This window comes from Ictidomys tridecemlineatus, chromosome 2 (assembly GCF_052094955.1).
Source record: "Ictidomys tridecemlineatus isolate mIctTri1 chromosome 2, mIctTri1.hap1, whole genome shotgun sequence".
NCBI lineage: Eukaryota > Metazoa > Chordata > Mammalia > Rodentia > Sciuridae > Ictidomys > Ictidomys tridecemlineatus.
This window is the reverse complement of record NC_135478.1, coordinates 159,323,232-159,347,712: the sequence shown is the minus strand read 5'-3', so window position 1 is coordinate 159,347,712 and position 24,481 is coordinate 159,323,232. Positions and strand designations below refer to the sequence as shown.

General features: G+C 34.4%; 1 protein-coding gene across 10 annotated transcripts in view; it reads right to left on the bottom strand.

Moving 5' to 3' along the window:
* Nucleotides 1–24,481, bottom strand: part of Dgkb (diacylglycerol kinase beta) — a 651,708-nt gene that overhangs the window by 16,131 nt on the left and 611,096 nt on the right. For all 10 annotated transcript variants that reach the window (XM_078040040.1, XM_005328769.5, XM_078040041.1 and 7 more), the window contains 2 exons: nt 12,467–12,587; nt 11,576–11,636 (listed from right to left, as the gene is read on the bottom strand). In XM_078040040.1, the coding sequence (XP_077896166.1) occupies nt 11,576–11,636; nt 12,467–12,587 (182 nt within the window). The remainder of the gene's footprint in view (nt 1–11,575; nt 11,637–12,466; nt 12,588–24,481) is intronic.

Here is a 24,481-nt window from a genome sequence, read left to right as displayed (position 1 = left end):
TTACCAGGATCTTGGCAGGAAACATAGTTCTACCTTTGAGTTGACATTAAGAAAACTTATTATTTAGCTAATATTCAAAAGGGAGGTATAAGCACAAACTATGGGGAAAATTAGCAGATGTCAATGTATTTTCTCATATGATATTAGATAAAATGCTCTTCTGAATACTATTACAAAATAAAAAAGATTTTCATGATATTCAACTTTGGATCTTTGAGAGGGTCATTAAAGCAGTATCCTCTTAAAATGGCTTATTTTTGTTTTTAAAAGTAAATGTTCTGTATGACACTTGCTAGGGAGAGAACTACTAGGGAATGTCCACATGGAAAGGCACCTCACTGGACTGGCTACCTGCTTCACAACTAGATGTTCCCTTTTTCAACACAGTGTACTTTAGGACTCTTCAGAAACATGGCATTTCCTCTTTTGAACTTTTTATCCTTAGGCAAACAGGCTTAATGGACTGATGACAGGTTTAAGAGTAGAAAAACAGGTTAGAAAGTCCCAGTCACAGAACTCTTTGCTTCTTGACCTTGGATCACCTAACCTTGCCTCCAGGTCTAGAAGTCTCCCATACTAACAGATAACTAATAACAGTCTTAAAATGAATGTCTCTGTCGATAAAGTAATGGAAAACAAAACCTCATGTGGTCATATACATCATTCTTGATATAGAGAAATATCTAAAATCTTAATCTTGTCTTTAGAGGTAAATAAAAGAGCTGTGCTTTGGGGCCACATTATTTTCTCTTAAATAGGTAGATGCTGTCTCAAATTGGCTAACTATAGGACATAGGAGTAGAAAAAAATTAAAGACGGTTTACCAAAATGGGTCTGACATTAAGATTAAAGACTTAAAAGATTTATTAGATATAGTTAGTATTTTTTAAGTGATATGAAAATGCGAAATATATTGTGAAATCCACAAGTTAGTGGATTAACATGCATGGGTAATAGGCTGATGGAATGCTGACTCTTGGAGAGAATTCAGTCACATCTAAGAAGAGCCATGAGCAATATAATATCTAAGGATATAGGGGATGATTTCAGGTCTAGCCAGGAGGGAGTAAGTACACTCTACTCTGTTGCTCCCACTGGATATGGCTACAAACCCTGAACATCCTATACCAAGCCTTTGTCTGAGGATACCAAAAAGTAAATGATAACAGACAGATTAGGGAAAAAAAGTCAGAACATTAAATGTTACAGAATTGGTGATGATGTTCCTGTTGTTGTTTCTCCCTTCTTGTATCTCCTGGCTTGGACTTAACTGGAGCTTCTTTATTTATATTGGGCACTGTATACCAAGTATACATAGAGAGTTTCAAGGAAAATCCTATCTTTCTCATTCAAAGAATAGGAGAGTAAAGCCCTTCGGATCAAAGACAGTAAGGAAAATAAAATGTTGTACAACAACCCTACCACAATCTCTACCAACACAGGTCCATAGCCAATTACATAGTAGCGGCAGGTGTCTAACAATTTAGTGCAGGACAGACTTTAACTCATTAAAGGAATTATGGGCTCAATAGGAGATCCCTGTTCTTTCTTTCTCTCTGTATCCCCTTGCCATCCTGGAGGAAGATGCTACTTCAGGAAATACATGGCAGAGCAGAAAAACTAAACTCTTGGATTCTTGCTAGAACATGAGACTGCATGGAATGAAAAACATTAGAGAGATCATGGAGAGGAGGGAGCTCAAGCAAGATATTCTGCCAAGCTTTGTAGAATTCCCTGAATTTGCTCTTTATTTGACTAGGCCTGGATCTGACCTTAAATAGAATACTGATAACTTATAACTGAATTTGAGTGTAGGCTACCATTGGGAGTCCAGACAGACATATAGATCTTTTACATGCAATATAAATTTGAACAATATTACAAATACTTTGAAAACTGAGCTGATATCAGGGCCAAAACTTATAGAAGATGAATTAACATCTGTGACCTGAACCTAACCTGGTAAGGCACCTGCTAGAATAACAATAATGACAACAGCAATGCAATATTTTCCATGGGAATTAAATAATAGCCAGGCCCTCAAAACATGATATTTAAGATGTTCAGGACATAACTCATAATTTCTCAAAATAAAAAGAACCAGGAAAATTTCAAAACGTATACGGTATAAGACACCCAGTGATACAAGCCTTGAGATGATATAATTGTTGAGATTAACAAACAAGGAGTTAGCAGCTATTATAATCATGTCCCAAGAAACAATGGGAGATACTTCAAGAGTAAAGACAGAAAGTGGTAGGTGAGAAATAGAAGATACAAAAAGAATCATTGGAAAATTATACAACTGAAAATTCAGTTTACAATTGAAAAATACAATTATCAAAACAAAAACTGTAAGTTTTTAGGCTCAAGAATAAAATGGAGATAAGAGGGGAAAACAGCAATGAACTTGAATGAAGTAAATGTTTATTATCCTATCTAAATAATAGAAAGAACAAGAGGAAAGAAAAAAGAATGAATAGGCTCGGAGATCTGAGACAATAAAGTATGTAGTATGTACATGTCATAAGAGTTTTAGAAGAAGAGGAGAAAGAGTGTTATGTAGAAATCAGTATTTGAAGAAATAATGACTGAAAACTTCCTGATTTGGCAAAACATAAATCTACAGACACATAAAACTCAGTGAAACTCAACTAGTATAAGCTCAAAGAATTCCATGCCCAGACTCATCAAAATCAAACTGCTGAAAACTAAGAACAAATTAAAAAGTTTAAAAGCAACCTGAGAAAACCGACATATTACATAGTGCAAGCAATGATTCAAATGATTGTGGACTTACTGGAAATCATATTATGTAAAAGATAGTATGCAAGGTGTAAAGGGGAAATAAAGAGGAATCTTAAAATGCTTACAGTTAAGTCAGAAGAGCTGGATGCACACACACACTAGCAGAGAGAGAAGCTTGTGGGTTTGGACACCATGGAGATATTAGCAGAGTCACAGAAGTACAAAGGATCAGGCAAATATTTCAGACAGATAGGGAGTTAAAGAGACTTCAGGAGGAAAGTGCTTTTAAGCTTGGCATTGAAGAAGAGCTTTTAAAAAACTTTTTGTGTATGCAAGTACCTATAATCCCATCATTGTCCAGGAAGATTTTGAAGTAACTTTAAAAATACATATATCCTAAGAAAAGAGAATAATTAATTCAGGCAATCTGAGTAAAAGGGAAACATTAAGTATATAAATATAATAAACCATTGGTAAGATTAGATGAAAAAAATGCAAACCATGGGTTTCAGAGAACTGTTGGAAGAAGCTATAGATTTCCTGAAGCTTGACTGGAGGCTAGAGAATGAATTTATTTCTAAAGCAAAAAACAGAATGGGAATTTTAGGCACAATACAGAAGGAAGCAGTATTGTTAGAGCAGGTAGCTAGACAGATGTAAACAAAAGTGTGGAAGGAAAATTCAGGTTCCACCCCTGGGTGGCACCCATCTGGCTGCTATATCTCCCCACAGACCAACTTGTGCACCAACAGCTCTCTGTCAATCTGAAGAAAGGATACAATCATCCTCAGAGGGACTAGTCGTAGATGACCTTGGGATCATAATTCTATTGTTTGCATTGTGTTTTGTCAGGAGTTCCATAGACTTTGGTGACATCTCTCCCCACTCACCACCCCCACCTTTGTTTTATTTAGGTAGTGATAGGAACAGTTCTGACATAGTAAAATTGGTACAGGTGCAGAAACTTAGGCAGGTGTAATCATCCCACCCAAACTGAATAACTCCTGAGCAAGGAGGATACCAAGCAGAACTTAAAACCTTACAGTGCAGAAGACCACCCCTTTCTCTTGAAATGGCCAGCTCCATGCTCTCTGGGGTGTACTTTTGTTTTGTTAAATAAAGGAGCATGCTTACTTATTCTCATCTGCTCTCTGTATAGTTTGATTTTAAGTTTTTTTGGGGGAAGACAAAAACTGAGGAATCTCCACCCATAACAGTGTAAGTATGAATCTTCCAGAAGTGGTCCCTATGCAGCATGCCAGGCTGGTGCTAGTGTTGGGGGTATAATTTAAGGCTGTGATGAGGATTCTGAATTGTATGCTATGTGAAAGGAGGAGGTACTGGACTTGAATCAAGGAATGCAAGGTATCACAGCTGTGGTGTTCAGTAGTAATTCTGGCAGTAATGTGCGGCATGGCTGTGCTACACTGAGAAGCAAAACATAAAAAGTTCAAAAATATAAATAAGCTAATAAAGATTGGATTCTGTTATAAATAATGTGTTTTAGTTGATTACTACTTTTAGAGATACATTAAGACTCTGAAGAGGAACTGAGTGAAGCAGTAAGCATCAAAATTAGGAGAAGGCAGTAGAGACCAATAGCCTGCTTACTCTTACTATGTAACCTTGGGCAAGTTACTAGACTTCTTGGGCTTCCAGTTTTTTAAAATTTATGATATGGAGATTATAATAACTCTACTGACTTCTTAAGATTTTGTGAAGATTAAATTATTGATGAATATTAGCACACTGAACAGAAAATAGTATATGGTATACATTTAATAAACATTAGGTGTTGAGGCAAAGGTTCCCCTTAAATAACTCCAGTCCTTTAAAATGTCTAGAAAAATCTATAGGCCTTCATCTACTTAGCAGTAAATTTCTGGGTCTGGAAAAATTTACATTTACAAAATCTTTCATTATCAGTATCAGTGGCCTGAGATTAATGGTATCTAGCAAGTGATTAAAGATTAAATAACGGGCTGGGGATGTGGCTCAAGCGGTAGGATGCTCGCCTGGCATGCATGCAGCCTGGGTTCGATCCTCAGCACCACATACAAAAGAGATGTTGTGTCCACCGAAAACTAAAAAATAAATATTAAAAAAATTCTCTCTTTTTCTCTCTCTTAAAAAAAAGATTAAATAACATCTTATAATTATGATTATTTTTAATAATTAAACACAAAACCGAGATATATTAGGCCTCCACTGTTCCTCTTTACAATTTTAAAATTGTGCTGGAGTTTATGAAAACAAGGACCAAAATGAAGATATATATATATATATATATATATATATATATTTTTTTTTTTTTTTTTTTTTTTTTTTTTTACAGGTATCTGTAGTAACTGGGTATGGGGAAAAGATCCCATCTTTCTAGATAAGTGTGCAAGCAAACCCCAAATGTTCAAGTCAAGGAGGTGCTAGAGTCAGTGGAGGGAACTGTCATTCCAGTCAGAAAATTGTGTTTCACTGAAGGGAAATTCAGGGCAGCAGGAGGCCTCAGAAATAACAGGGATCAAATTCTCCAGGCAGCAAGACCACCAGACTCAGCAGGGAGCAGCTAAGTGCTAGGTCAGGGCTGTGTGGCATCTTGAAAGTATTTACACACAAGAAGCTGACATTGGGTGAGTAGGTTCAGGATCCAAAGAGGTATATACTAGAAGGGCAAAGGAAGACCTACACACATAAATACTTTCCAGAAGTTACTGTGACTGCAGTTGTCACTTTGATGAGTCCTCATATTATCACCTGTGGTTTGTTGTTTCACCATTTAGCTTATGATCATGAATAAATTCCTTCGCATTCTCTATGATGTAGGAGAAAGTTTCAGGAATTTTCTCTACCTTATTCATAGACAATGTGCTAAAGGGATCCTGCATTAAAACCTAATTGGTATTATATTTCATAAAAGTGTAACAGATAATAACTAATACAGGCTTATTATATGTCAAAGAATCTGTACAATAAATACTGTTATAGCTTGAATCAGAAACGTCCCCGATGGGCTTATCTTTTGAAGGCCCCAGTGCTACCACGTTTAGAGGTGGGAGGTGATTGGAATGGGAGTCATGATCTGATGGCATTATTCTGAGGTGGTAGAAACCTTAGGAAGTGAGACCTAATTGGATAAAGTGGGTCATGAGGGGCATGCCCTGGAAGCGTTTATCTTATCAGCAGCCCCTTCCTGTCTTTCTCTCTGCTTCCAAGCTACTAAGAGTAGAACAGCTTTCCTCTGCCACACCCTTTCACCATGATATTGTACTGCCCCTCAGGCCCAAAGCAATGGAGCCATCCAGCATGCACTTCATTGAGACCTCTGAAACTGTGAGCCCAAATAAATCTTTCCTCTTTTAAGTAGTTTTTCTCAGGTGTTTTTCACAGTGAGGAAAAGCTGACTAACACAAATACACAATGGATAAGTAAAAGGAAGTAGCCCAAGGAAGTTTACTTGTACCATACCAGGAAACAGAAGGATTACATCTTGTGAGTTGGGAAAGTATATCTTCTCTGATACATTCAAATCTTTGCTTTGAGAATATAATGAATAAAGATAACTCAAAATAACTTTTACATATATTTATATATGAAAAATATGTGAATGAATTGCTAGCCAAACTACATTATGTTCAGTGAAAAAAGATTTAGTAGAAAGCATTTTTAAAAATGTGATACTACCCCATGAAGTGTTTAAGAAATTCACAAATTCAAAATGCACTTGGTATTGGCAATCAAATCATATTTGAGGCACAGTGCTATACTCTGGCTGTACTAAGCTGGCAAAAATTTGGGCTTATATCCTCAGAAAAGCAGCAAAACATGATTTCAACATAATTTTGGAGATACTGACCATGGAGGCTGAGTTTGCAGGTGAGTTGGTGTTAGAATGGGTGCAGGAGTAGAAGGGCAGTACTCAGGCAGGCTTTGTGGAGGAGGGGAGGCTCAGAAGGAGTTTCAAAGGATCAATTGATGCCATTCAACTAAATAAGAGGAAAAGTTTCTTTGAACAAGGGAGAAGTATATGAAAAGGTAAAATTGAAACAGGAGATGAAGTTGGTAAAATAGGAAATCTATCTCAAATTATTATATTTTATCAGATAGAAAATAATTAAATAATTTTAAGTAGAAAGTATCATGGTGAAATTAGTATTTTATAGTGATCATTCTCATAGAAATGTGAAGGATTATTTAAAATAGAACAAAAAATGGTGGTGGAAGAATATATGTAATATTTGCCAGGAATGAGAGAAACGTAATGGGCCAAGTCTATGACAGTGGTAGTAGGACTGGAAGAAAAGATTCTAGAAATAGGTCATATCATTAAGTGGGCATGGTAATTGAATTTGGGAATATATAAATAAGCATAGTATGACTCTGAGATTGCTAGCTAAGAAAACACTGGGTGTGTAATAGTTCCACTAAATCAAAATAACATAGAGAAAAGCAGCAGATCTGGGATATGAGGAGAGGTCAGTATTTGGAGAACAGGAAGAAGAGACAGATGAACAATTCATTTTGGTTATACTGAATTTGAAGTTTCTGATGCCATGTGCAGTCACTTCTAACTTAACAAAACTTTTCTGGGCACCCATCAGTTGTAAAATTTGGAGAGTTAATGGGTGTTGTGTGTACAGATACAAAATAAAGCTAGACCTAATCTTTGTTCTCCCCTATCCTATCATGTAACTCTCTTCTTCTCTCACCCCAGCTGTTCTTCTTCCTGTTTTAGGAATATAAGGACAACAGAGTCAATATGTTCTCTGTATTCAGGAGAGAGGATCAGAGGAGGAAGAAGGTAGAAATAATTTCACTCTGGAGTCCAGCCAGAATAAAGGTTCTGCTAGAACATTTTAATATACATTATTCTAGAATTAAGATCCTCTTAAGTTAAATATGCTTATTTGCATGACTAAATAGTTATATGGCTAAAATATATATTTTTTAACTTGGTGATTATTACAATACTATGAACACAGGGATATTTAACAAACTTCTGTAGATTGATTTTCAGTGAGAGAATTTAAAAAGTCATAAAAATAATTTAAAAATATATATTTCAAGGGCAAATTTAAAACTTTTGGTCTTTGCCTTTCGTCCTATTTTGAAGTCAGGATTAGTAAAGTTTATAAACAAGTATTACATTGTTTCTTAAATCACTTTTTATTGTGGTTATATATATATAAACTTACCATTTTAACTTTACATTTTTAAGTTCATTAGCATTAAATACTTTCACATTGTTATGCATCATCACCAGCCATCTTAGGAACCTGATTTTTAAAAAATATTTATGGATTTTGAATCAAGACATTTATTGCTTGTCCTTCTATTTTATATATTCTATTTAAAGAAAAATAAAACTTCTGCTTTCTTCTAAAATTATATCTAGAGAAACTCTTCATAACTTGAATATCAGTTCATGGGTATTTAAATTCAGCAAAGAATTTTAACATTCTACCAATTCTTATGTTCTGTAAGAGAAATATTGTGTTATTGATTGAAGAAAATAAAACACTTTCTAGTTAAATCATACTAATGCTATGGATATTAAATATTCTCTTCAATTAAAATGAAATTTAAAGTTCAGAACTCCATGTGGTTCTAGGAAAAACAGAGTGAGCCAGAATGTGAAATAACAATAATGAGCCATAGTCTAGTACAGTTCTTGGCCCAGTGTAGGCTGCAGTGCATGTTTTAAATGAGTAAGTGAATTTACAAGAAGAGAAAATTAAATGTAAATTATATACACATTATTACTAAAATAACAATTGTAGATCATGATAATTAAGAAGTGAAATGAATATACTATTACTAACTAAAATAAAAGTTAAAAGTATTATCAAAAGTACTATGTGAAATAAGCTACAATTATTCTTAAACACTATTTAAATTTCAATAGACATAGTTTTTTTAAAGCTGGAGAAGGTCAGTAAGTGATTTGTAAATGGTCACATTCTGGAGGTGGCTCACTTGGGTACACTGGGATCTTTCCAGGGTGAGATCCATGGTAGACGCAGTGATGAAGAATGAGGACTCTGGAGCCAGGCCACCTGAGTTTCAGTTTCTACCCTGCCACTTAATAGGTGTGCAGAATTAGACAATCTGTTTAGTCTCTGCCTACCTTAGTGGCTTCATCCATAAAGTGAGACTAAACAGGTTATTTTGGGAGAATTAAATATGTCAACAGAGAGAGTACCTCAATATGTACACACAATAAGAACTTAATAAATATGAATTTTTATCATTGCCATTTCAGCTTCTTTACTCACAACATAGTATAGAGACTCTACTCTCCCAAAGAGTCTAAAGGAATACAATGAATATTCATAGAAGTTATTTGGTTTCATTGTTTTTTAAAAATTTATTTTGTTGTGACATGACTGATGAATAGTGACCTTTTATTAAAGACAAGGGAACAACTGTCACTATAACCACTACCATTCTGCTTTACAATCATGAATACCATAATCACTGCAACTACTATCATTACCATTACTAGGAATTTTTCCACTATTTCCACCATAACCATCATAACTACTATTACTCTTCCACCACTATCATGAATGTCTCCAAAATGTCATTACCAGTAAAACTATCACTGCCACCACCACCACCACTACTACCAACATCACCGCCATCACTACCACTACTTCTACACCCTTAACATCTATGTGAATATAAATTTGAATTCAGAAGTGTCATTTGGAGAGCCTAAAGAGGAATAGACAAAGTATAAATGTAGACATTCCGGTAAGTAGAGGGAAAGGAATTTTTAAAAAGGATATTTGGAACCAAAAATAAAAAATGGCAGAAAGCACAGGAAATAGCCAATATTTTTAGGAAATAATGAAACAGAATAAGAAACGAACAAGAGGTTATGTTTATGTGCTATACTTAATGTTTGAGCCAACAGCTCCAGAGTTCAATCTTAAAAGGTAAAATTTAAAAATTCCCTTTGATTTGCTAGGGTGTGCTGTTTGGAATCAGTAGTTTACATTATTTGAACTAAAAGTTGAGAAAATGATACTTCAATAAAGAGATCTGAGTATGAGTTTCATATTTGCCGCATAACAGAACATGAATAAGTTATTTAAAATCCCAAAGACTCACTTTTCCATCTGATAATTCAGATGTTTATTCAGGGTTCGTGTGAAAAATAATAAATTCATTCAACATCAGCACTTAACACAATGTTTATACAAGATGAAGGCCCTGTACTGTTATTCCTTAATCAGTTTCATTTCCAACTTTACTAAGTAAATAGCATTGTCATTTATAGGTCCGAGTTAGCCTCAACTAAAACTCCTCGTTCATCTCCCATTTCCCATCTCAAAAGAATGCATTAGTAAATTCTTCCTGCTCAAAACTCCAGAATGTAGCTCAAATTACATACCCTTGGCAAACTTTAGTTTTCCCTTTTCCTTCCCTGCCACCTCCCAGACAACAGGGATAAACCTGTCTCTTATCTGCTCCTCAGCATATTCTCCACATAGCAGTCAATGTGAACTTTAAACATGTAAGTCAGATGATACTTAAAGCATTTAATAGCTTCTTATTGCATTTATAATAAATAAAATACAAAAAATGGCTGAGGATGTGGCTCAATGGTTAAGTGTCCCTGAGTTCAATCCCCGATACCAAAACAAACAAACAAACAAAAAATAAGCAATAATAAATGTTGGTGATGATGTGGGGAAAAAATGTACATTTATACATTGCTGGTAGGACTGCAAATTGGTGTACCACTCTGGAAAGCAATATGGAGAGTACTCAGAAAACTTGGAATGGAACCATCATTTGATCCAGTTATCCCACTCTTTGGTTTATACCCAAAGGACATAAAATCAGCATACCACAGTGACAGAGCCATATCAATGTTTATAGAGGCTCAATTCAAATAGCTAACTTATGGAACCAACCTAGATACCCTTCAACAGATGAATGGATAAAGAAATCATGGCATATATGCACATAGGATATTACCCGTCCTTAATGAAGAATGAAATTATGGCATTTGTCAATAAATGGATGGAACTGGAGAATATCATGCTAAGTGAAATAAAATAATCCAAAAGAACCAAAGACCAAAAGTTTTCTCTGATATGAAGATGCTAATTCACAATAAGGAGGAGGAGGTAGGTAGGGAAGATAAAGGTACTTTGAATTAAACAAAGGGAGGGTAGGAATGATAGTTGAATGAATCAGATATTACCCTATGTGCATATATGATTACATAACCAGTGTAATGCTACAATATGTACAACCAGAGGAAGGAAAAGTTAGATTCCATTCATGTATGATGTGTCAAAATGTGTTCTACTGTCATGAATAACTAATTAGAAAAATAAAAAAAATGATATCATGTTATGAAGACAACAACTATGGTAGAAAAAGGGGGATTTTTGTTTTTTCTATAGAAAAGCAAACCCACAAGTCCCTAAATGGAGACAAAATAACAGATGAGTAATAAATTCAGGGAGACTTATGTCTGAAGTTCCCATAAATAATTTTCTCATAAGGTGTTCTGAAATAAACACAAGAAAGTTTAGAAACTTTGTATTTTGCTTAGTTCCAGAGTTTATAATTGATCCATGGTATTTAAAGTTATACGTAGGTTAACACATATATTCAAAAACTGAAATTTGTCAAGGGAATATAACTGCTAAACCTTGAATGCAATGGCTTTGATACATAAGTAAGAGGGGAATTATTTGATTATAGGTCCTAAAGGAGGCAAGACAAAAGATTAGATACTGTGATTATTTGTTTGTTATTTTCATTTTGTAAAAATGAAACTGACAGGGTATTTTAGCTGTCCTGTACTCACTGTGCATGGTGTCTGCATCCATGGTTCCCCATCAATCTGCATTGGCAGAGACTTGCTAGTCCTAGGGAAAAATATGTCCCTGTAAGTATAACATTGAAATATATCATATAAAAGACTATATATAGGGTAGATGATGATGAGACCAGGGAAGGCAAATGTGGTAAAGTGGACCTCTAAAGTTATCTCATCTGAAATGGAGATATTTATTCACTATTAATGAATACTCTGAAAGGCACCTAGGTCATAAGAATGTTAAGAGCTTCCTGGTAAATATGGTGTTAAAAACAAAAATTATTAATGCAAAAAAATATGTCAGGGTTTATTTTTAAGGATACAGAATTCGTACATCCAAGAGACTGATTCCTTGTCAAAATGGACTCCCCCCCCCCTTCACCAGTGAAATAATGGGAAACTTTCCTTGGAAAATTTCAAATTTAATTCACATTTTGTTTTACCATACAATAACTTATTACTATTTAATTTCACAGAAACAGTGTTGCAGTTAGGCTATGAAAGAATTTAAGTTCGTAGTTGATTAATATCTTTTTTATTATTATTTTGGATGTATTTACTTGATAAATACTTTAGTGCCTCAGTGAACTTGAGTGTGCATGAGCATAGAGCATAGTGGAGATTAAATTTGCATATTAGAAGGGACACATCACCATTTCCATGGTAGTCAACAAGGGAGACTCAGATTTCAAAGGACCTGATAAGTAATAGCTAGCCAACACTCTATAAAAATCTGCCAATTTCTATCATTTTGAAATATAAATATTAACCATTGCTCATTTGAAGCAAAAATAAATGTCACTATTAGTCTTGTGTGCTTTTGATTATTTTTGGTGAAGTTATGTCAAACCTCTCTGTCAATTACAGAAAAAGAACTACCTGATGACCACAGAAGAGCACTGAGCCAGTCTTCGGCCAGCACTTTTCAGTCCTGTGTATATTTGCCCCATCTCCATGGCTCCTTCCAAACCAACCACCTCCAGCAGCTGATCACTCAGATCTGAAAGAAAACAGATGCCTTTAAGTTATAGTGAATATGCATATGTCCAAAATTTGATGTTATTGGATATTATGGAAATAATGAAAGCCCCTTCACAAAGAAAGATTCTCTGTCTTAAAAACAGAAAGTAAAGATGGCCTAATTCTATAACTCTCAGTTTCACAGAACCTTTGAGGTTCTATGGAAAACGATGTGCTGTCAGCTTATTCTAAAACAAGTGGGAAGAAAAAATTCTGAGCCAAATAATGCCAAAAAACATACCAGTAGTTTCTAACATCAACAAACTTAATGTTATTCCACATGTATATATGGAACATTTATACATCCTACATCAGACATTTGGCAGCAAATACACATCTCATCACTATAAATAAAGTATGAGGATATGCTGTCAAACATGATTTTTAAAAAATTACTCAAATGAGAGACCTTAGAGATCATGGAGTTGAATCTTTTTATATTATAGACTAGAAGACTGAATCCCCAAGTCCTTGAGTGACTTGTCCACAGTCTTAAGTAACTTTGTGTAGAAGTTCAAGAAAAAATGGTCGTTTCTAGAAATGTTTTCTTAAGGAATATTCCCTACCAAATTAATATTTAGGAGCAGATTAGAAAATTAGCACAGTGCAATTATTTATTGTTATTAGGAAAAAAACATTAAAGGTGGGCTAATATTAATAAGTACTACTTGTTAGGTGTTTATCAAGTAGCTGTCACTGGACTAATCATGTTCTATTAATCTCATTGGCTCCCCCTCAGAACCAATTTAAGAAAAATTAAATTATCCCCATTTCTAGAAAGAGAAGCTGAGAATCAGAGAAGGTAATTTTTTATATTTGCACAGTGAACAAGTGATACAGTCAAATATCGAAAGCAGCCACTTTAAAGCATAAACACTAGGCTAGTCTTTGATAAATCAGTTATATGAAGAGCAGACACTTTTAAAACTATATAAATGTCACTCAGGAGTAGAGGCTGAACTCGCATCAATAGAACCCAGAGATGCTGCCCCAAGAGTCCATTTGCTCAGGTACTGACCTGAGTGCTGAGACCCTGGATTTAGAAGCAGTAGTATGGGTAATCACACCCAGTCCATTTCTATTATAGCAGTCCCATATATTCCTAACGTGCTTTTAAATGAAAATTTAAAAATTCAGACTGTTTTAGTAGAAAAAAAATCTAGAGGAAGTGGCCTACAGTGGGAATGCATAATGATGATACCAAATAAACATGTGCTAGTTGGCCATAGCCAAGTTAGACTCCTAGAAAAACAAGAAAGTTGTTTTCTATGGAACCATTTTGTATAGAAAGCCCTCACTCCTCATTAATGAACCCCTTCTAGCCTGGAGTTCAGAAATGCTAATGATTCACTTTGAGTGTAGTTCAACTGTGGCAAAGAGCGTTTGAAATCTCAAAGTTCATGAGGCCTATGATCATTGGAAATTTTAAAATTTTCACTTACAACAGAATGTGTGACCAAACCATCATATGTTTTTTTAAAGCAAATGATTAAAAAGTATTAATCAAAAAAATTTAAATTGTAGCTGTGGCATGAGATTGCTCCAAGTAAAAACAACCTTTCAGGTAGGAAATAAAATGTTACCAAGTCAGAGCTCAGAGCTTCCACCTCGCTGCTCTAACCCCTATTGAGACTTATTTCTCATGAAGCTTATTCTGTTTCTAGTTTAAATTTATGTTGCCAAGAACAGATGGACAAGGAATAGAAACATATTCTTTCAGCTGTAGCCGGCACTAAAATGTGCTTGGCTCTGTAGCCTGGGTGTTAATATACGCATTTCTTAGATATATGTCAACCAGAAAACAGCATTGTGGCAAGCTCTAAAGCCCCAGATGTGTGCCTGGTGATATTTATAAAACAAAAACCACCAGCAGCACGGTCACAGGACTGAAGTTCACACTTGGTATTGTAGGTGTTGTACTGTCTAATTCCTAGAGAGGTGAAATTCCATGTTAATTTTTTTAATGATCTGAGGCTGGTTGATGGGAACTATTCTAGAAGAAACGAAACACTTTCTCGCAACAGAGTTAATCTGTGAGCCCTAACTTTTCCATGAATCATAGAGATTTGTCTACACTCACACCATATTGCTGCTGTCTGCCACCCTCCTTCTATTTTTTCTTTCTTTTAATTTGTCTTTGTTTTTTTTCCTGCAAAAATACTCTGAAAATCAATTCTAGTATTAATAATCACTAAAGAAGCTATTTCTCATGAGTTTACAACACCTAGGCTTTCAAATGATTATGTTGTTGCTAACACAATAAACTGTATGGGAATAGTGGAATGTTTACAAACACTGGCGAAAGTATAAAGTGTCATGGGGTAGAGACAAAAACAAAAGAACTAAGTTTGTGACACACAAATCTTTCTCTCATATTGCATGGGCAATTTTTGATGCAGTGCAATCTGCACAGTATATACATAACTGATGCCCTGATGTGTGATCTTTTAGATCAGTCTTGATTGATTTTGTATAGAGTTTCTATCCATATATTTTTTGAACCCTTTTTCTATATGTGGTATGCTCTGAATATCAAGTACTTCTTCACCTCACATTCTAGCCAAAATTTAAGTGCAACTCTCCCTGCGATGGCCTAATCACATTAACTTATTTAATTGGTTTGCTACCTTGTTATTGATTTCACATTTTAGAATAGGAGTAGCAAACTATAGTCCATGGATCAAATCTACTTCACTGCCAGTTTCTGTATGGCTTATGACTTAAGAATTACTTTTGTTTATTTAAAAACTAAAAAAATGTAAAAGAATAATATGCTGACACATATAAAAACTGTATAAATTTAAATTTCATGGTCCATTAATTAGTTTTTATCAGGCATAGTCACACTTATTTAGTCTGTTTCAGCCCTAGTACTATAATCTCAGAGTAGAGTAGTTGTGACAGCAACCATATGGTCCACAAAGTCTAAAATCTTCACTATCTGGCTCTTAAGATAAAATGTTTGCCAACCTCTTCTTAAGAGAAACATGAACTCTTTCAGATCACTGAAAATTTTACTTTAGCTCTGCTTCAATAAATGTTAAATGGCATCGCAATGGCCTGAAAGGCATAATGTGGCAGCACTGATTCCACAGTGCCTGTATCTATGTATAGAGAAGCTGTTCTCAACCATGGTGCCTTACCACATTGGTGGACTAGGAGATTTGCCACAATACATTTGTTATTTATCATGAAATAATAAAGTTTCTAATTAACCTTATTTCAAAAGGAACCAGAGGAGGTTAACTTTCAACTTTATGCTCAGTCATTGCATTTTTGTTACCTTTTTTTGAGTATGCAGAAAAAGAAGTGGAGTTACAGATAGGAGGGCAAAAATTGCAGCCAGACTTGGAGATCCAGGTGAAAGTTAGCTCTACCTTCTAGAGTTACCTGCAAGCATGGAGACATTCTCACACCCTGATATAGGTGTGTGTGTGTGTGTGTGTGTGATGTGTGTCTCCTCAGGAAGATCTTCCTTTTGTTCAATTGGATATTATAAAATATATTTTTGAAGAGGAAAATACTACTAGGTTTTTGAGTTAATGTCTTTCCAAATATCTCCATGGGAGTAATGGTGGCAAGATAATCTTTCAAATTAGGTACTTTAAGTTGTAAGATTAAAGTCTTAGGAGATGGTTCTGAGGGAAAAACTTAATTAAGTCATCAAAATTGGGTCATATTATAGCTAGATTCTTAATACAAAGTCTGTGAATCTGAATGGGGGAAAATACAAATTTATTATCAGTAGCCTGTAACTGAAACTAAAAGTTATTTCAAGTATAAATTTAAACAAGAAAACGTAGTTGTAGTAGCAATATCTATGATCTATTGCTACTGATAGTTATCAGGGACATTTCCATATTACATCATAGCTATTATAACTTCCTTTTAAAAAAAAGATAGTAACAAATTTCAATCATCCACAATCCCCAAATATCTTCAGTTGTCCCTAGAAAATAATAATCTAAGGTTTGTTTTATTTAAATTAAAAATATTTGTATACATGTAAATATTTGTATATATATAATATATATATATATACACACACATATATATATTTTTTAGTAATCCCTTGTTCTCTGCTAGATTTTTGAAGTTAATTTGCTAATAAGAAAGCACATATATTACTAAATCAAAATTTTAGTATTATTTCAACATAATTGACTACATTTTAAGCCTATATATTTTATCCTTTGAATTTTAAAACACTATTTTGAGAAAAATCAGTAGATTTCAATGGAATTACAAAGACGACTATATCACCAAAATGGCAAGAAACTCTCCTTTACAATAGAATTTGCCTCTGCCTTTGTAAATCTGTTCTTGAATATTGTACCATATTATTTTGCTGCATAGGCAATCAAGGGTATGAATATAAAATCTAAAATTAGGGGCACAGATAGAGAATGCAAGAGCTGCATAGCTAATAAGTGGATAATATTTATTCATTGCTTAGTCTCTTCGGTTTGACAGTTATGCCCTGATAGTATGTCTCATTTTGTAATTGTTTCAGACTACCATATGTGGTGGAACAGAAGAGGATACATTGCAAACACAGACTGAATGTGGGTTGTAGTATTTCATAGAATATAGTTAGTCTTGCTGGAGGGGAAAGGGAGCTGGAGCAAGGCAGGTGAACCTTTTGCCTGGTGCATGATGCATGGGCATGACATGTGGTATCCAGCAATGTGCTTCCCCACTGTGGGAGACCACCTGGAGGTATGCTCAGTGACTCAATAGTAATACTGTAATAATCACAACTTGTTGATTATAATACCATTTATTAAATCCTTATTTGGCCATGGCAAGACCAGACTAGCTCTGCAGTTGGACATCCCTTCAGAAGTGAAGATATGTAGATATGTAGATTGTATGCCCTTTCAGTGATGTTTTATTTATCTAGCAATGATTGGAAACATTTCTGGGATCCAAAGTAACCAATAACCTCCCCCACCCTCTCACTGTGTATTGAACGTAGGGACACACAAATACCAAACCCATACTCTAACACCAAGCTACACATCTGGTTCCCAGAGTAAACTTAAAAAAAACAACAACATATATATGTGAAATACATTCATTAAAGTGAAGATTTCAAGGATTCTTCAACATGTCCACCCATTGCTCATTGATCCTTAATTTAGATGTACTTCTCATAAGCACAAATAACTACTTTCCATATCTCCATAAATTAAAACATAGAAATGAAAAAGGGGGTTAGCAGAGAAAGTTTTAGAAAGAATTTATGTATATAAATATAAAATGTTTTTTTAACAATAAATAATTTATTATAAAATATCAGGTCTATTATCAAAAGAGGGAATGGGAAGGGTTGATATATACATTGTGTGCTTTCTATTAACACACTCTCTGCTCAGAGCTTTACAGATATTTTTTCCATTTTTCCCCAATAATCCTGGTATTATTCTCCTCATTTTATTGATGAATAAACTTGTTTATTGATGAAACTGCTCATTCAAATCTTCACATGTAATATAAAGCCTGGTGTTTCAGCTAGTTATGTTTGACTGCAAATTCCATGTGATTATACATACTGATAACAATAATTAGATGTTATCAGTGATAGAAGAGAAAAAATGCTACAAAGGAATATTTATTCCTTTGAATATATTCAGTGAGCATGCCTCCAGGAGGTCTCCCACAGTGGAGCAGCACATTACTGGACTCCACACAACAATAAGTGTTGCCCTTCAATAGATAAATGCATATATATATATACACACACACACATACACACACACACAGGAAAAAGATAGCCTCTTCAACAAATGGTGATGGGAAAAGAACTGGAAATCCATATTCAACAAAATGAAATTAAACCCCTATCTCTCACCATGCACAGAACTCAACAAAAAATGGATCAAGGACACTTAGAAATACAACCAGAGACCCCACATCTAATAGAAGAAAAAGAAGGTCCTAATCTCCATCAAGTGGGATTAGGCCCCAACTTCCTTAATAAGACTCCTGTGGCACAAGAATTAAAATCAAGGAACAAAAAATGGGATGGCCTCAAACTAAAAAGTTTCTTCTCAGCCAAAGAAACAATCTGTGAGGTGAATAAAGAGCCTACATCTTGGGAGCAAATCTTTACCCCTCATACATCAGATACAGCACTAATCACTAGGGTATATAAAGAACTCAAAAAGCTAAACACCAAAAAAATAAATAAATAAATAAATAAATAAATAAAATAAAAAACAAAACAAAACAAAACAAAAAAAACAACCCATTCAATAAATGGGCCAAGGACCTGAAGAGACACTTCTCAGAAGATGATGTACAATCAATGAACAAATACATGAAAAAATGTTCATCATCACTAGCAATCAGAGAAATGCAAATCAAAACCACTCTAAAATTTCATCTCACTTCAGTCAGAATGGCAGCTATTATGCATACAAACAACAATAAGAGTTGGTAAGGATGCAGGGAAAAGGGTACACTCATACACTGCTGGTGGGACTGCAAATTGGTGCAGCCAGTATGGAAAGCAGTATGGAGATTTCTTGGAAAATTGGGAATGGAACCACCATTTGACGCATTTGTCCCTCTATACCCAAAGGACTTAAAAACAGCATACTACAGGGACTCGGCCAATGTTTATAACAGCACAATTCACAATAGCTAAACTGTGGAACCAACCTAGATGCCCTTCAATAGATGAATGGATAAAAAATGTGGCATATATACACAATGGAATATTACTCAGTAATAAAAGAGAATAAAATCATGGCATTGCAGATAAATGGATGGAATTAGAGAAAAAATGCTAAGTGAAGTTAGCAAATCCCCCCCAAAAACAAATGCTGAATGTCTTCTTTGATATAAGGAGGTTGATTCATAGTGGAATAGGGAGAAGGAGCATTGGAGGAATAGACAAACTCTAGATAGTGCAGAGGGGTTGGAGGGGGAGGGAGGGGGCATGGGGTAATTAATGATGGTGGAATGTGATGGTCATTATTAACCAAAATATAGGTATGAAGACATAAATGGGTGTGAATATACTATGTATACAACCAGAGATATGAAAAATTGTGCTCTATATATGTCATAAAAATTGTAATGCATGCTGCTGTCATACATAAATAAAAAAATGCTACAAAGGAATATATATTTATATATTATATATCATATATAATGTATATTATATATAAATATATATTATATACTTATATATTTTATAATTAATACATATAATTATATTATTATTTATTATATTTATATAATATATTATATTTATATATTATATATTAATATAATTTATATAATTATAATATATTTAAATAATTATATTATTAATACATATATTTATATAATAATATTATTTATTATATATTATATATTTATGTATCTTATACAATTATATAAATATATAATATGATATAATATAATATATATGCCTAAAAATGGTGCTGCTAACAATCCTACCACTAAATTGTTTTGGATGTCATCACCAAATTAAGACACACTACAGAACAATTTATAATGATTGCTCTAGGTCACATGGGAATTATCTCTGAAGAATCCCCATAAGCAGACTAAGAAATGTAAATCACTTTTTGGAAAGATTTGTATCCAAAATGGTTAAAATGTAAAAACTGAAAAGATTGTGTAGGCTAATTTATAAATGGATTAACTAGAATTATTGGGAAAATTTAGCATGAAATATTCATTTTCTTTTGAAATTTGAAAAACAAAGGGTTAATGTCTTCTCGTGCTCGTGTGTGTGTGTGTGTGTGTGTGTGTGTGTGTGTGTGTATGATGAAATCACATGCCTGATTTTAAAAATGCCTTTTAAAGAATGGATTTGATCATTTCTTCTAAAGCCATCTGTTTTTTTTTTTTAACAACCAGCCAGAGATGACTATAACTTTATGTGTTTTCATTCTAAAATTCTGATCTTGTCTAAATGGATCCAAAAAAAGAAGACCAGAAATGACAGTGTTGTCAACAACCTCCCTATTTTGACAGAGAAGTTCAGGGCCTGCAGATCACTTTGTTACACTGTACTTGAAAAGTGATCTTCACCACGGGACACACAATCCAAGGAATCATAAGCATTTCTTTCATAAGACCCATAGAGGTTAATGCATTGCTGAGATCCACAGCGAGCATTCTCAGGAAAGGTATGCAGAAAGTCTATGAGCAGAAGTAGGTGGTGACTGTGCTGCTCCTAGGTTGAGAGTTGGTTTGTTCTGCCGGGCTTTGTGGAGGGACTGAAGGCTCTCACTTGTTTTCTGTGTGAATGAGCCGCTAGTGTCTGTGGGAATGTTTTCACAGCACTGTGCCTCTTCTGCCCTCTTCTATAAACTAAGCTACTTCACGTGTCTCCTCCTATTAGCGCCATCACTGAACAAAGCAAATGCTCCTGAATGAAGGCTGATGTCAGGGAATACTGAATAGCTTCTGGAAGGGCATCTGGAAGGACTGAGCCAATGAGGGGGGTGAAGTCCTCAGGGAAATCATCAACCCTTATTCTCCTAAGAGACAAACAGTTTCAGCAAACAAAAAACAAAAAACAAAAACAAAACAAAACAAAACAAAAGTTCCAAATTAAAATCTAATTTCTTAGAGGGCAATATCCATATTACCTAACGTATGACTATTTAGTCTTTCCATTCATTTTCCAGGAGCACTTCGAAAACACTCATTTTCTTGCAATATAGTATTTAATATTTCTACTGTTCATTTATTTTACTTTCAGTGAAATATGAAAAAATAGATTTTTTAAAACGTGGTGCTTTTGAACTCACATATAAATTTAATGCTAAAAATTAAAATGAGGACAAAATATAATTATAGGGAATAGTGATTTACACTAAACATTTCCTGTATAACTGAGCTGTTTTGGTATTCAACTATCCTGGTTACATATAAATATTATACTCCTAGCAAGAGATTGAAAGACTCTATTATATTTGGGGTTATTGTGCATAAAAACATTGCTGGTCAGAAGTAAATCTCATTCTCCTGGCAGTTTGTCTTCAGAGAGAAGACTACATGACTAAATGAAATTAAATTCCAGCAATGTTCCTTTGGAACTTTTTGTTGTGGGGAAAATATAGGATTATGTCCTGAAGTCTGGTGTCTTGGCCAGAGAACCCTTGAAAACCTGCTGAATTCAAGGCTCTGCACAATAGGAATGTAATAATTTCTACTTTGAACAGTGTGTGTACTTAGGGAGCTTTGCTATTAATACAGGACTGAGGACCCATCCATGCACTGAGACAGGACCTGTCATTATCCTAAGTACAAATCCCATTTCATATCTTCATTGCCTCACTGTTTAAAGATGAACAGTTCTTGACTCATTGGTGCCTCTAGGAAAGAATTATTCCAGTCCAAAAGACATAGCTAAATTTGTTTTCCATCTATTTGAAAGTTTATAACAGATTGTGGACAGATGGACCATCATATCTAATAGGCTGTCTGCTAACAAGTTAGTACAGCTTAGTATATACCTGAACACTTCTATTTTGCATATATTCTCCTTTTTCCTCATTATTGTGCAATAAGGCAATTTTATTTTATGACCTTATGCTTTCAGAAAAAGAATTACACTATTATCCTGGATTATTACACTGAATTATATTGACATAAGTAGTTTTTTTTAAATGGGACTTTAACATTAATTCCATTTGTAAAAACTTATAAGTAATACAATATCCTTTGTCATGTCAATTATAAAATAAGCAGAGAAATTCATTCCATACATGAAATCACTTAGAAGAGAAAACCTGCAATGTACTGCTGTATAGGAGATTTTTGGTATTCAGTCACCTCCTGACAATTATTAATCATGTTCTATGAGTTTCCAAAGAGCTCTAATTTTTTAAAAAATGAAGAATAAGCTTTTGTGTATAGACATGTTGAAGGATTCACATAAGTACAAAAAGTCTCTGTGAGAAAGTTTTCCTTTACATTCTACAAAGCATGCTATTTTATCTCTACAAAAGAACTACACTGATATTAATCCAGCTTTTAGAAAACACAGCAACATTCATGACTAATAGTAATGTGAAAGTAAAACTGGGACATTAAAAGTACCTTCACTCCTAGCAACACTGGAGAATATAAGGGAAGTTCAAATGCAAACTTTCAGACTTCTAGGACTGAGAAACTAAAGACTTTATCTTCCCTTTCAAGGAGTTACTTTGGGGGATGGGAGAAACCAACCCCCCCCTCCTCTCTCTCTCTCTCTCTCTCTCTTTTTAATTTTATTAATACTTTGCCAATGTATCTCATTCTTCTTACACTTCATTTTACAAGAGATATATCCTTTTTTTACTAGTTTAAAATACTATTGCATTGATAGCCTTGGTAAAAGAAAAATTATTCTATTTAGCCATATTCTTTTAAAAGTTATTTGTTTAAAAGGGCTTCACTGTATTGGTCTTGTAGCCCTTCATACAACAGAACAAAAGCAGTTCTATGAAAGAAGACTAAACTTGGACAAACCGTAAAAAAAAGGGGGGGAAAAAAAGCAAAGTTCCTCTCTGTTTTTATCAAATTTGATTGCTGCAGCTGTTCCCAGTTTCTGTATTTTAAAAATAGCCTTATTCAGTGCCTTGTTGGCTAAAGGCCAGAGTGCCATTAGAACATGCTGTACGGAAAACCTCTATTCAGTTACAGATACAGAAATATATTTAAGATCAGTGGGGGTCATCTGCAGCAAACACTTGTAAAGGAAAATAGAATTTTAATGTGTTTGGACGGATCTCCACTTTTACTAGCTAGTTTCAAGCTCCTGTGCAGACCCTTCCTATTATTATTTTCTTCTCTTAGATAAAAATGTGGAATGAGTATCAACTTCATTGGAAAAATAACTGTTAGAATGGTATGTTTCTCCAACAGCAATTGTATGGCTGGCAAACATATTTCAAAGTATACCTATTATTGGTCTCGGTTGGACAAGTTCACAGGCATCCATCCACTGGAAAGGTAGGTAACTGAAAAATGCTATAAATGAGTCATAACTACTTTCTCATATAAGCTTCCTAACTGAAGTAGACCAGTCTGCCCACCTCTCCTCATAAATGAGCCCAGGGGCTCCTTTTGGACAGATTGATTTATCCCTTTGGGCTCAAAGTATGCAGAGATTGGGTCAAAGAATTGAATTGTTCCCTGAGTTTCAGAGCTGACTTCCACATTTTCTCAGTTCATTCTTTTTTTCTCAACAAAGGAGTTTAACTAGACTTGTCACTATACAGATTCATTCAGGAGTGTTAATCTGAATTACAAGTAAAAAGAAAATATTCGGCATGGATCATCAATAAAAAGAAGGAATTTATTAAATTCAGGGAATGAGAATAGTAAGAAAGAATTAGAAGGTGAAGTCTAAGGAGAACCTAGGAGAGAAGAGGAGCTTTCATTAGAGAAGTGTACACCAATCTCAAGGCGTGAAGCATCTGAGAGTTAACTTTTCTTGAAAGCTAATATGCTAACCAGCCACCATTTGGTAAAGACTGACAGTGGGTATGAGCCTCTTGGGTTAAAGACTAGAGACTTTATTTCTCATATCAATAGCAGTAGTCAAAGAGTCAAATTTATATAAGTGCCCTGACCCTCAAACATAAGGTAAAACAAATAGATTTAGTATACACCTGCATGTACAGTGGAGTGTGTTATAAGAAAGACCTGTAGGTTGGAGAACCTTGATCTTTTATAAGGAGCATGAGCTTCTGATCTTTTCCCAGCTAACAAACTGGTTAAAAAAATTAACCATTATTAACACCCTGGTCAAATGTGAATGGTAACCTAGTTGGTACCAAAGTAGGGGAGATTTATAAAATATTTTGCAGTCAGAAATACTGGTCCATCTGAGTGGATCTTAGCTATTACAATTTAACA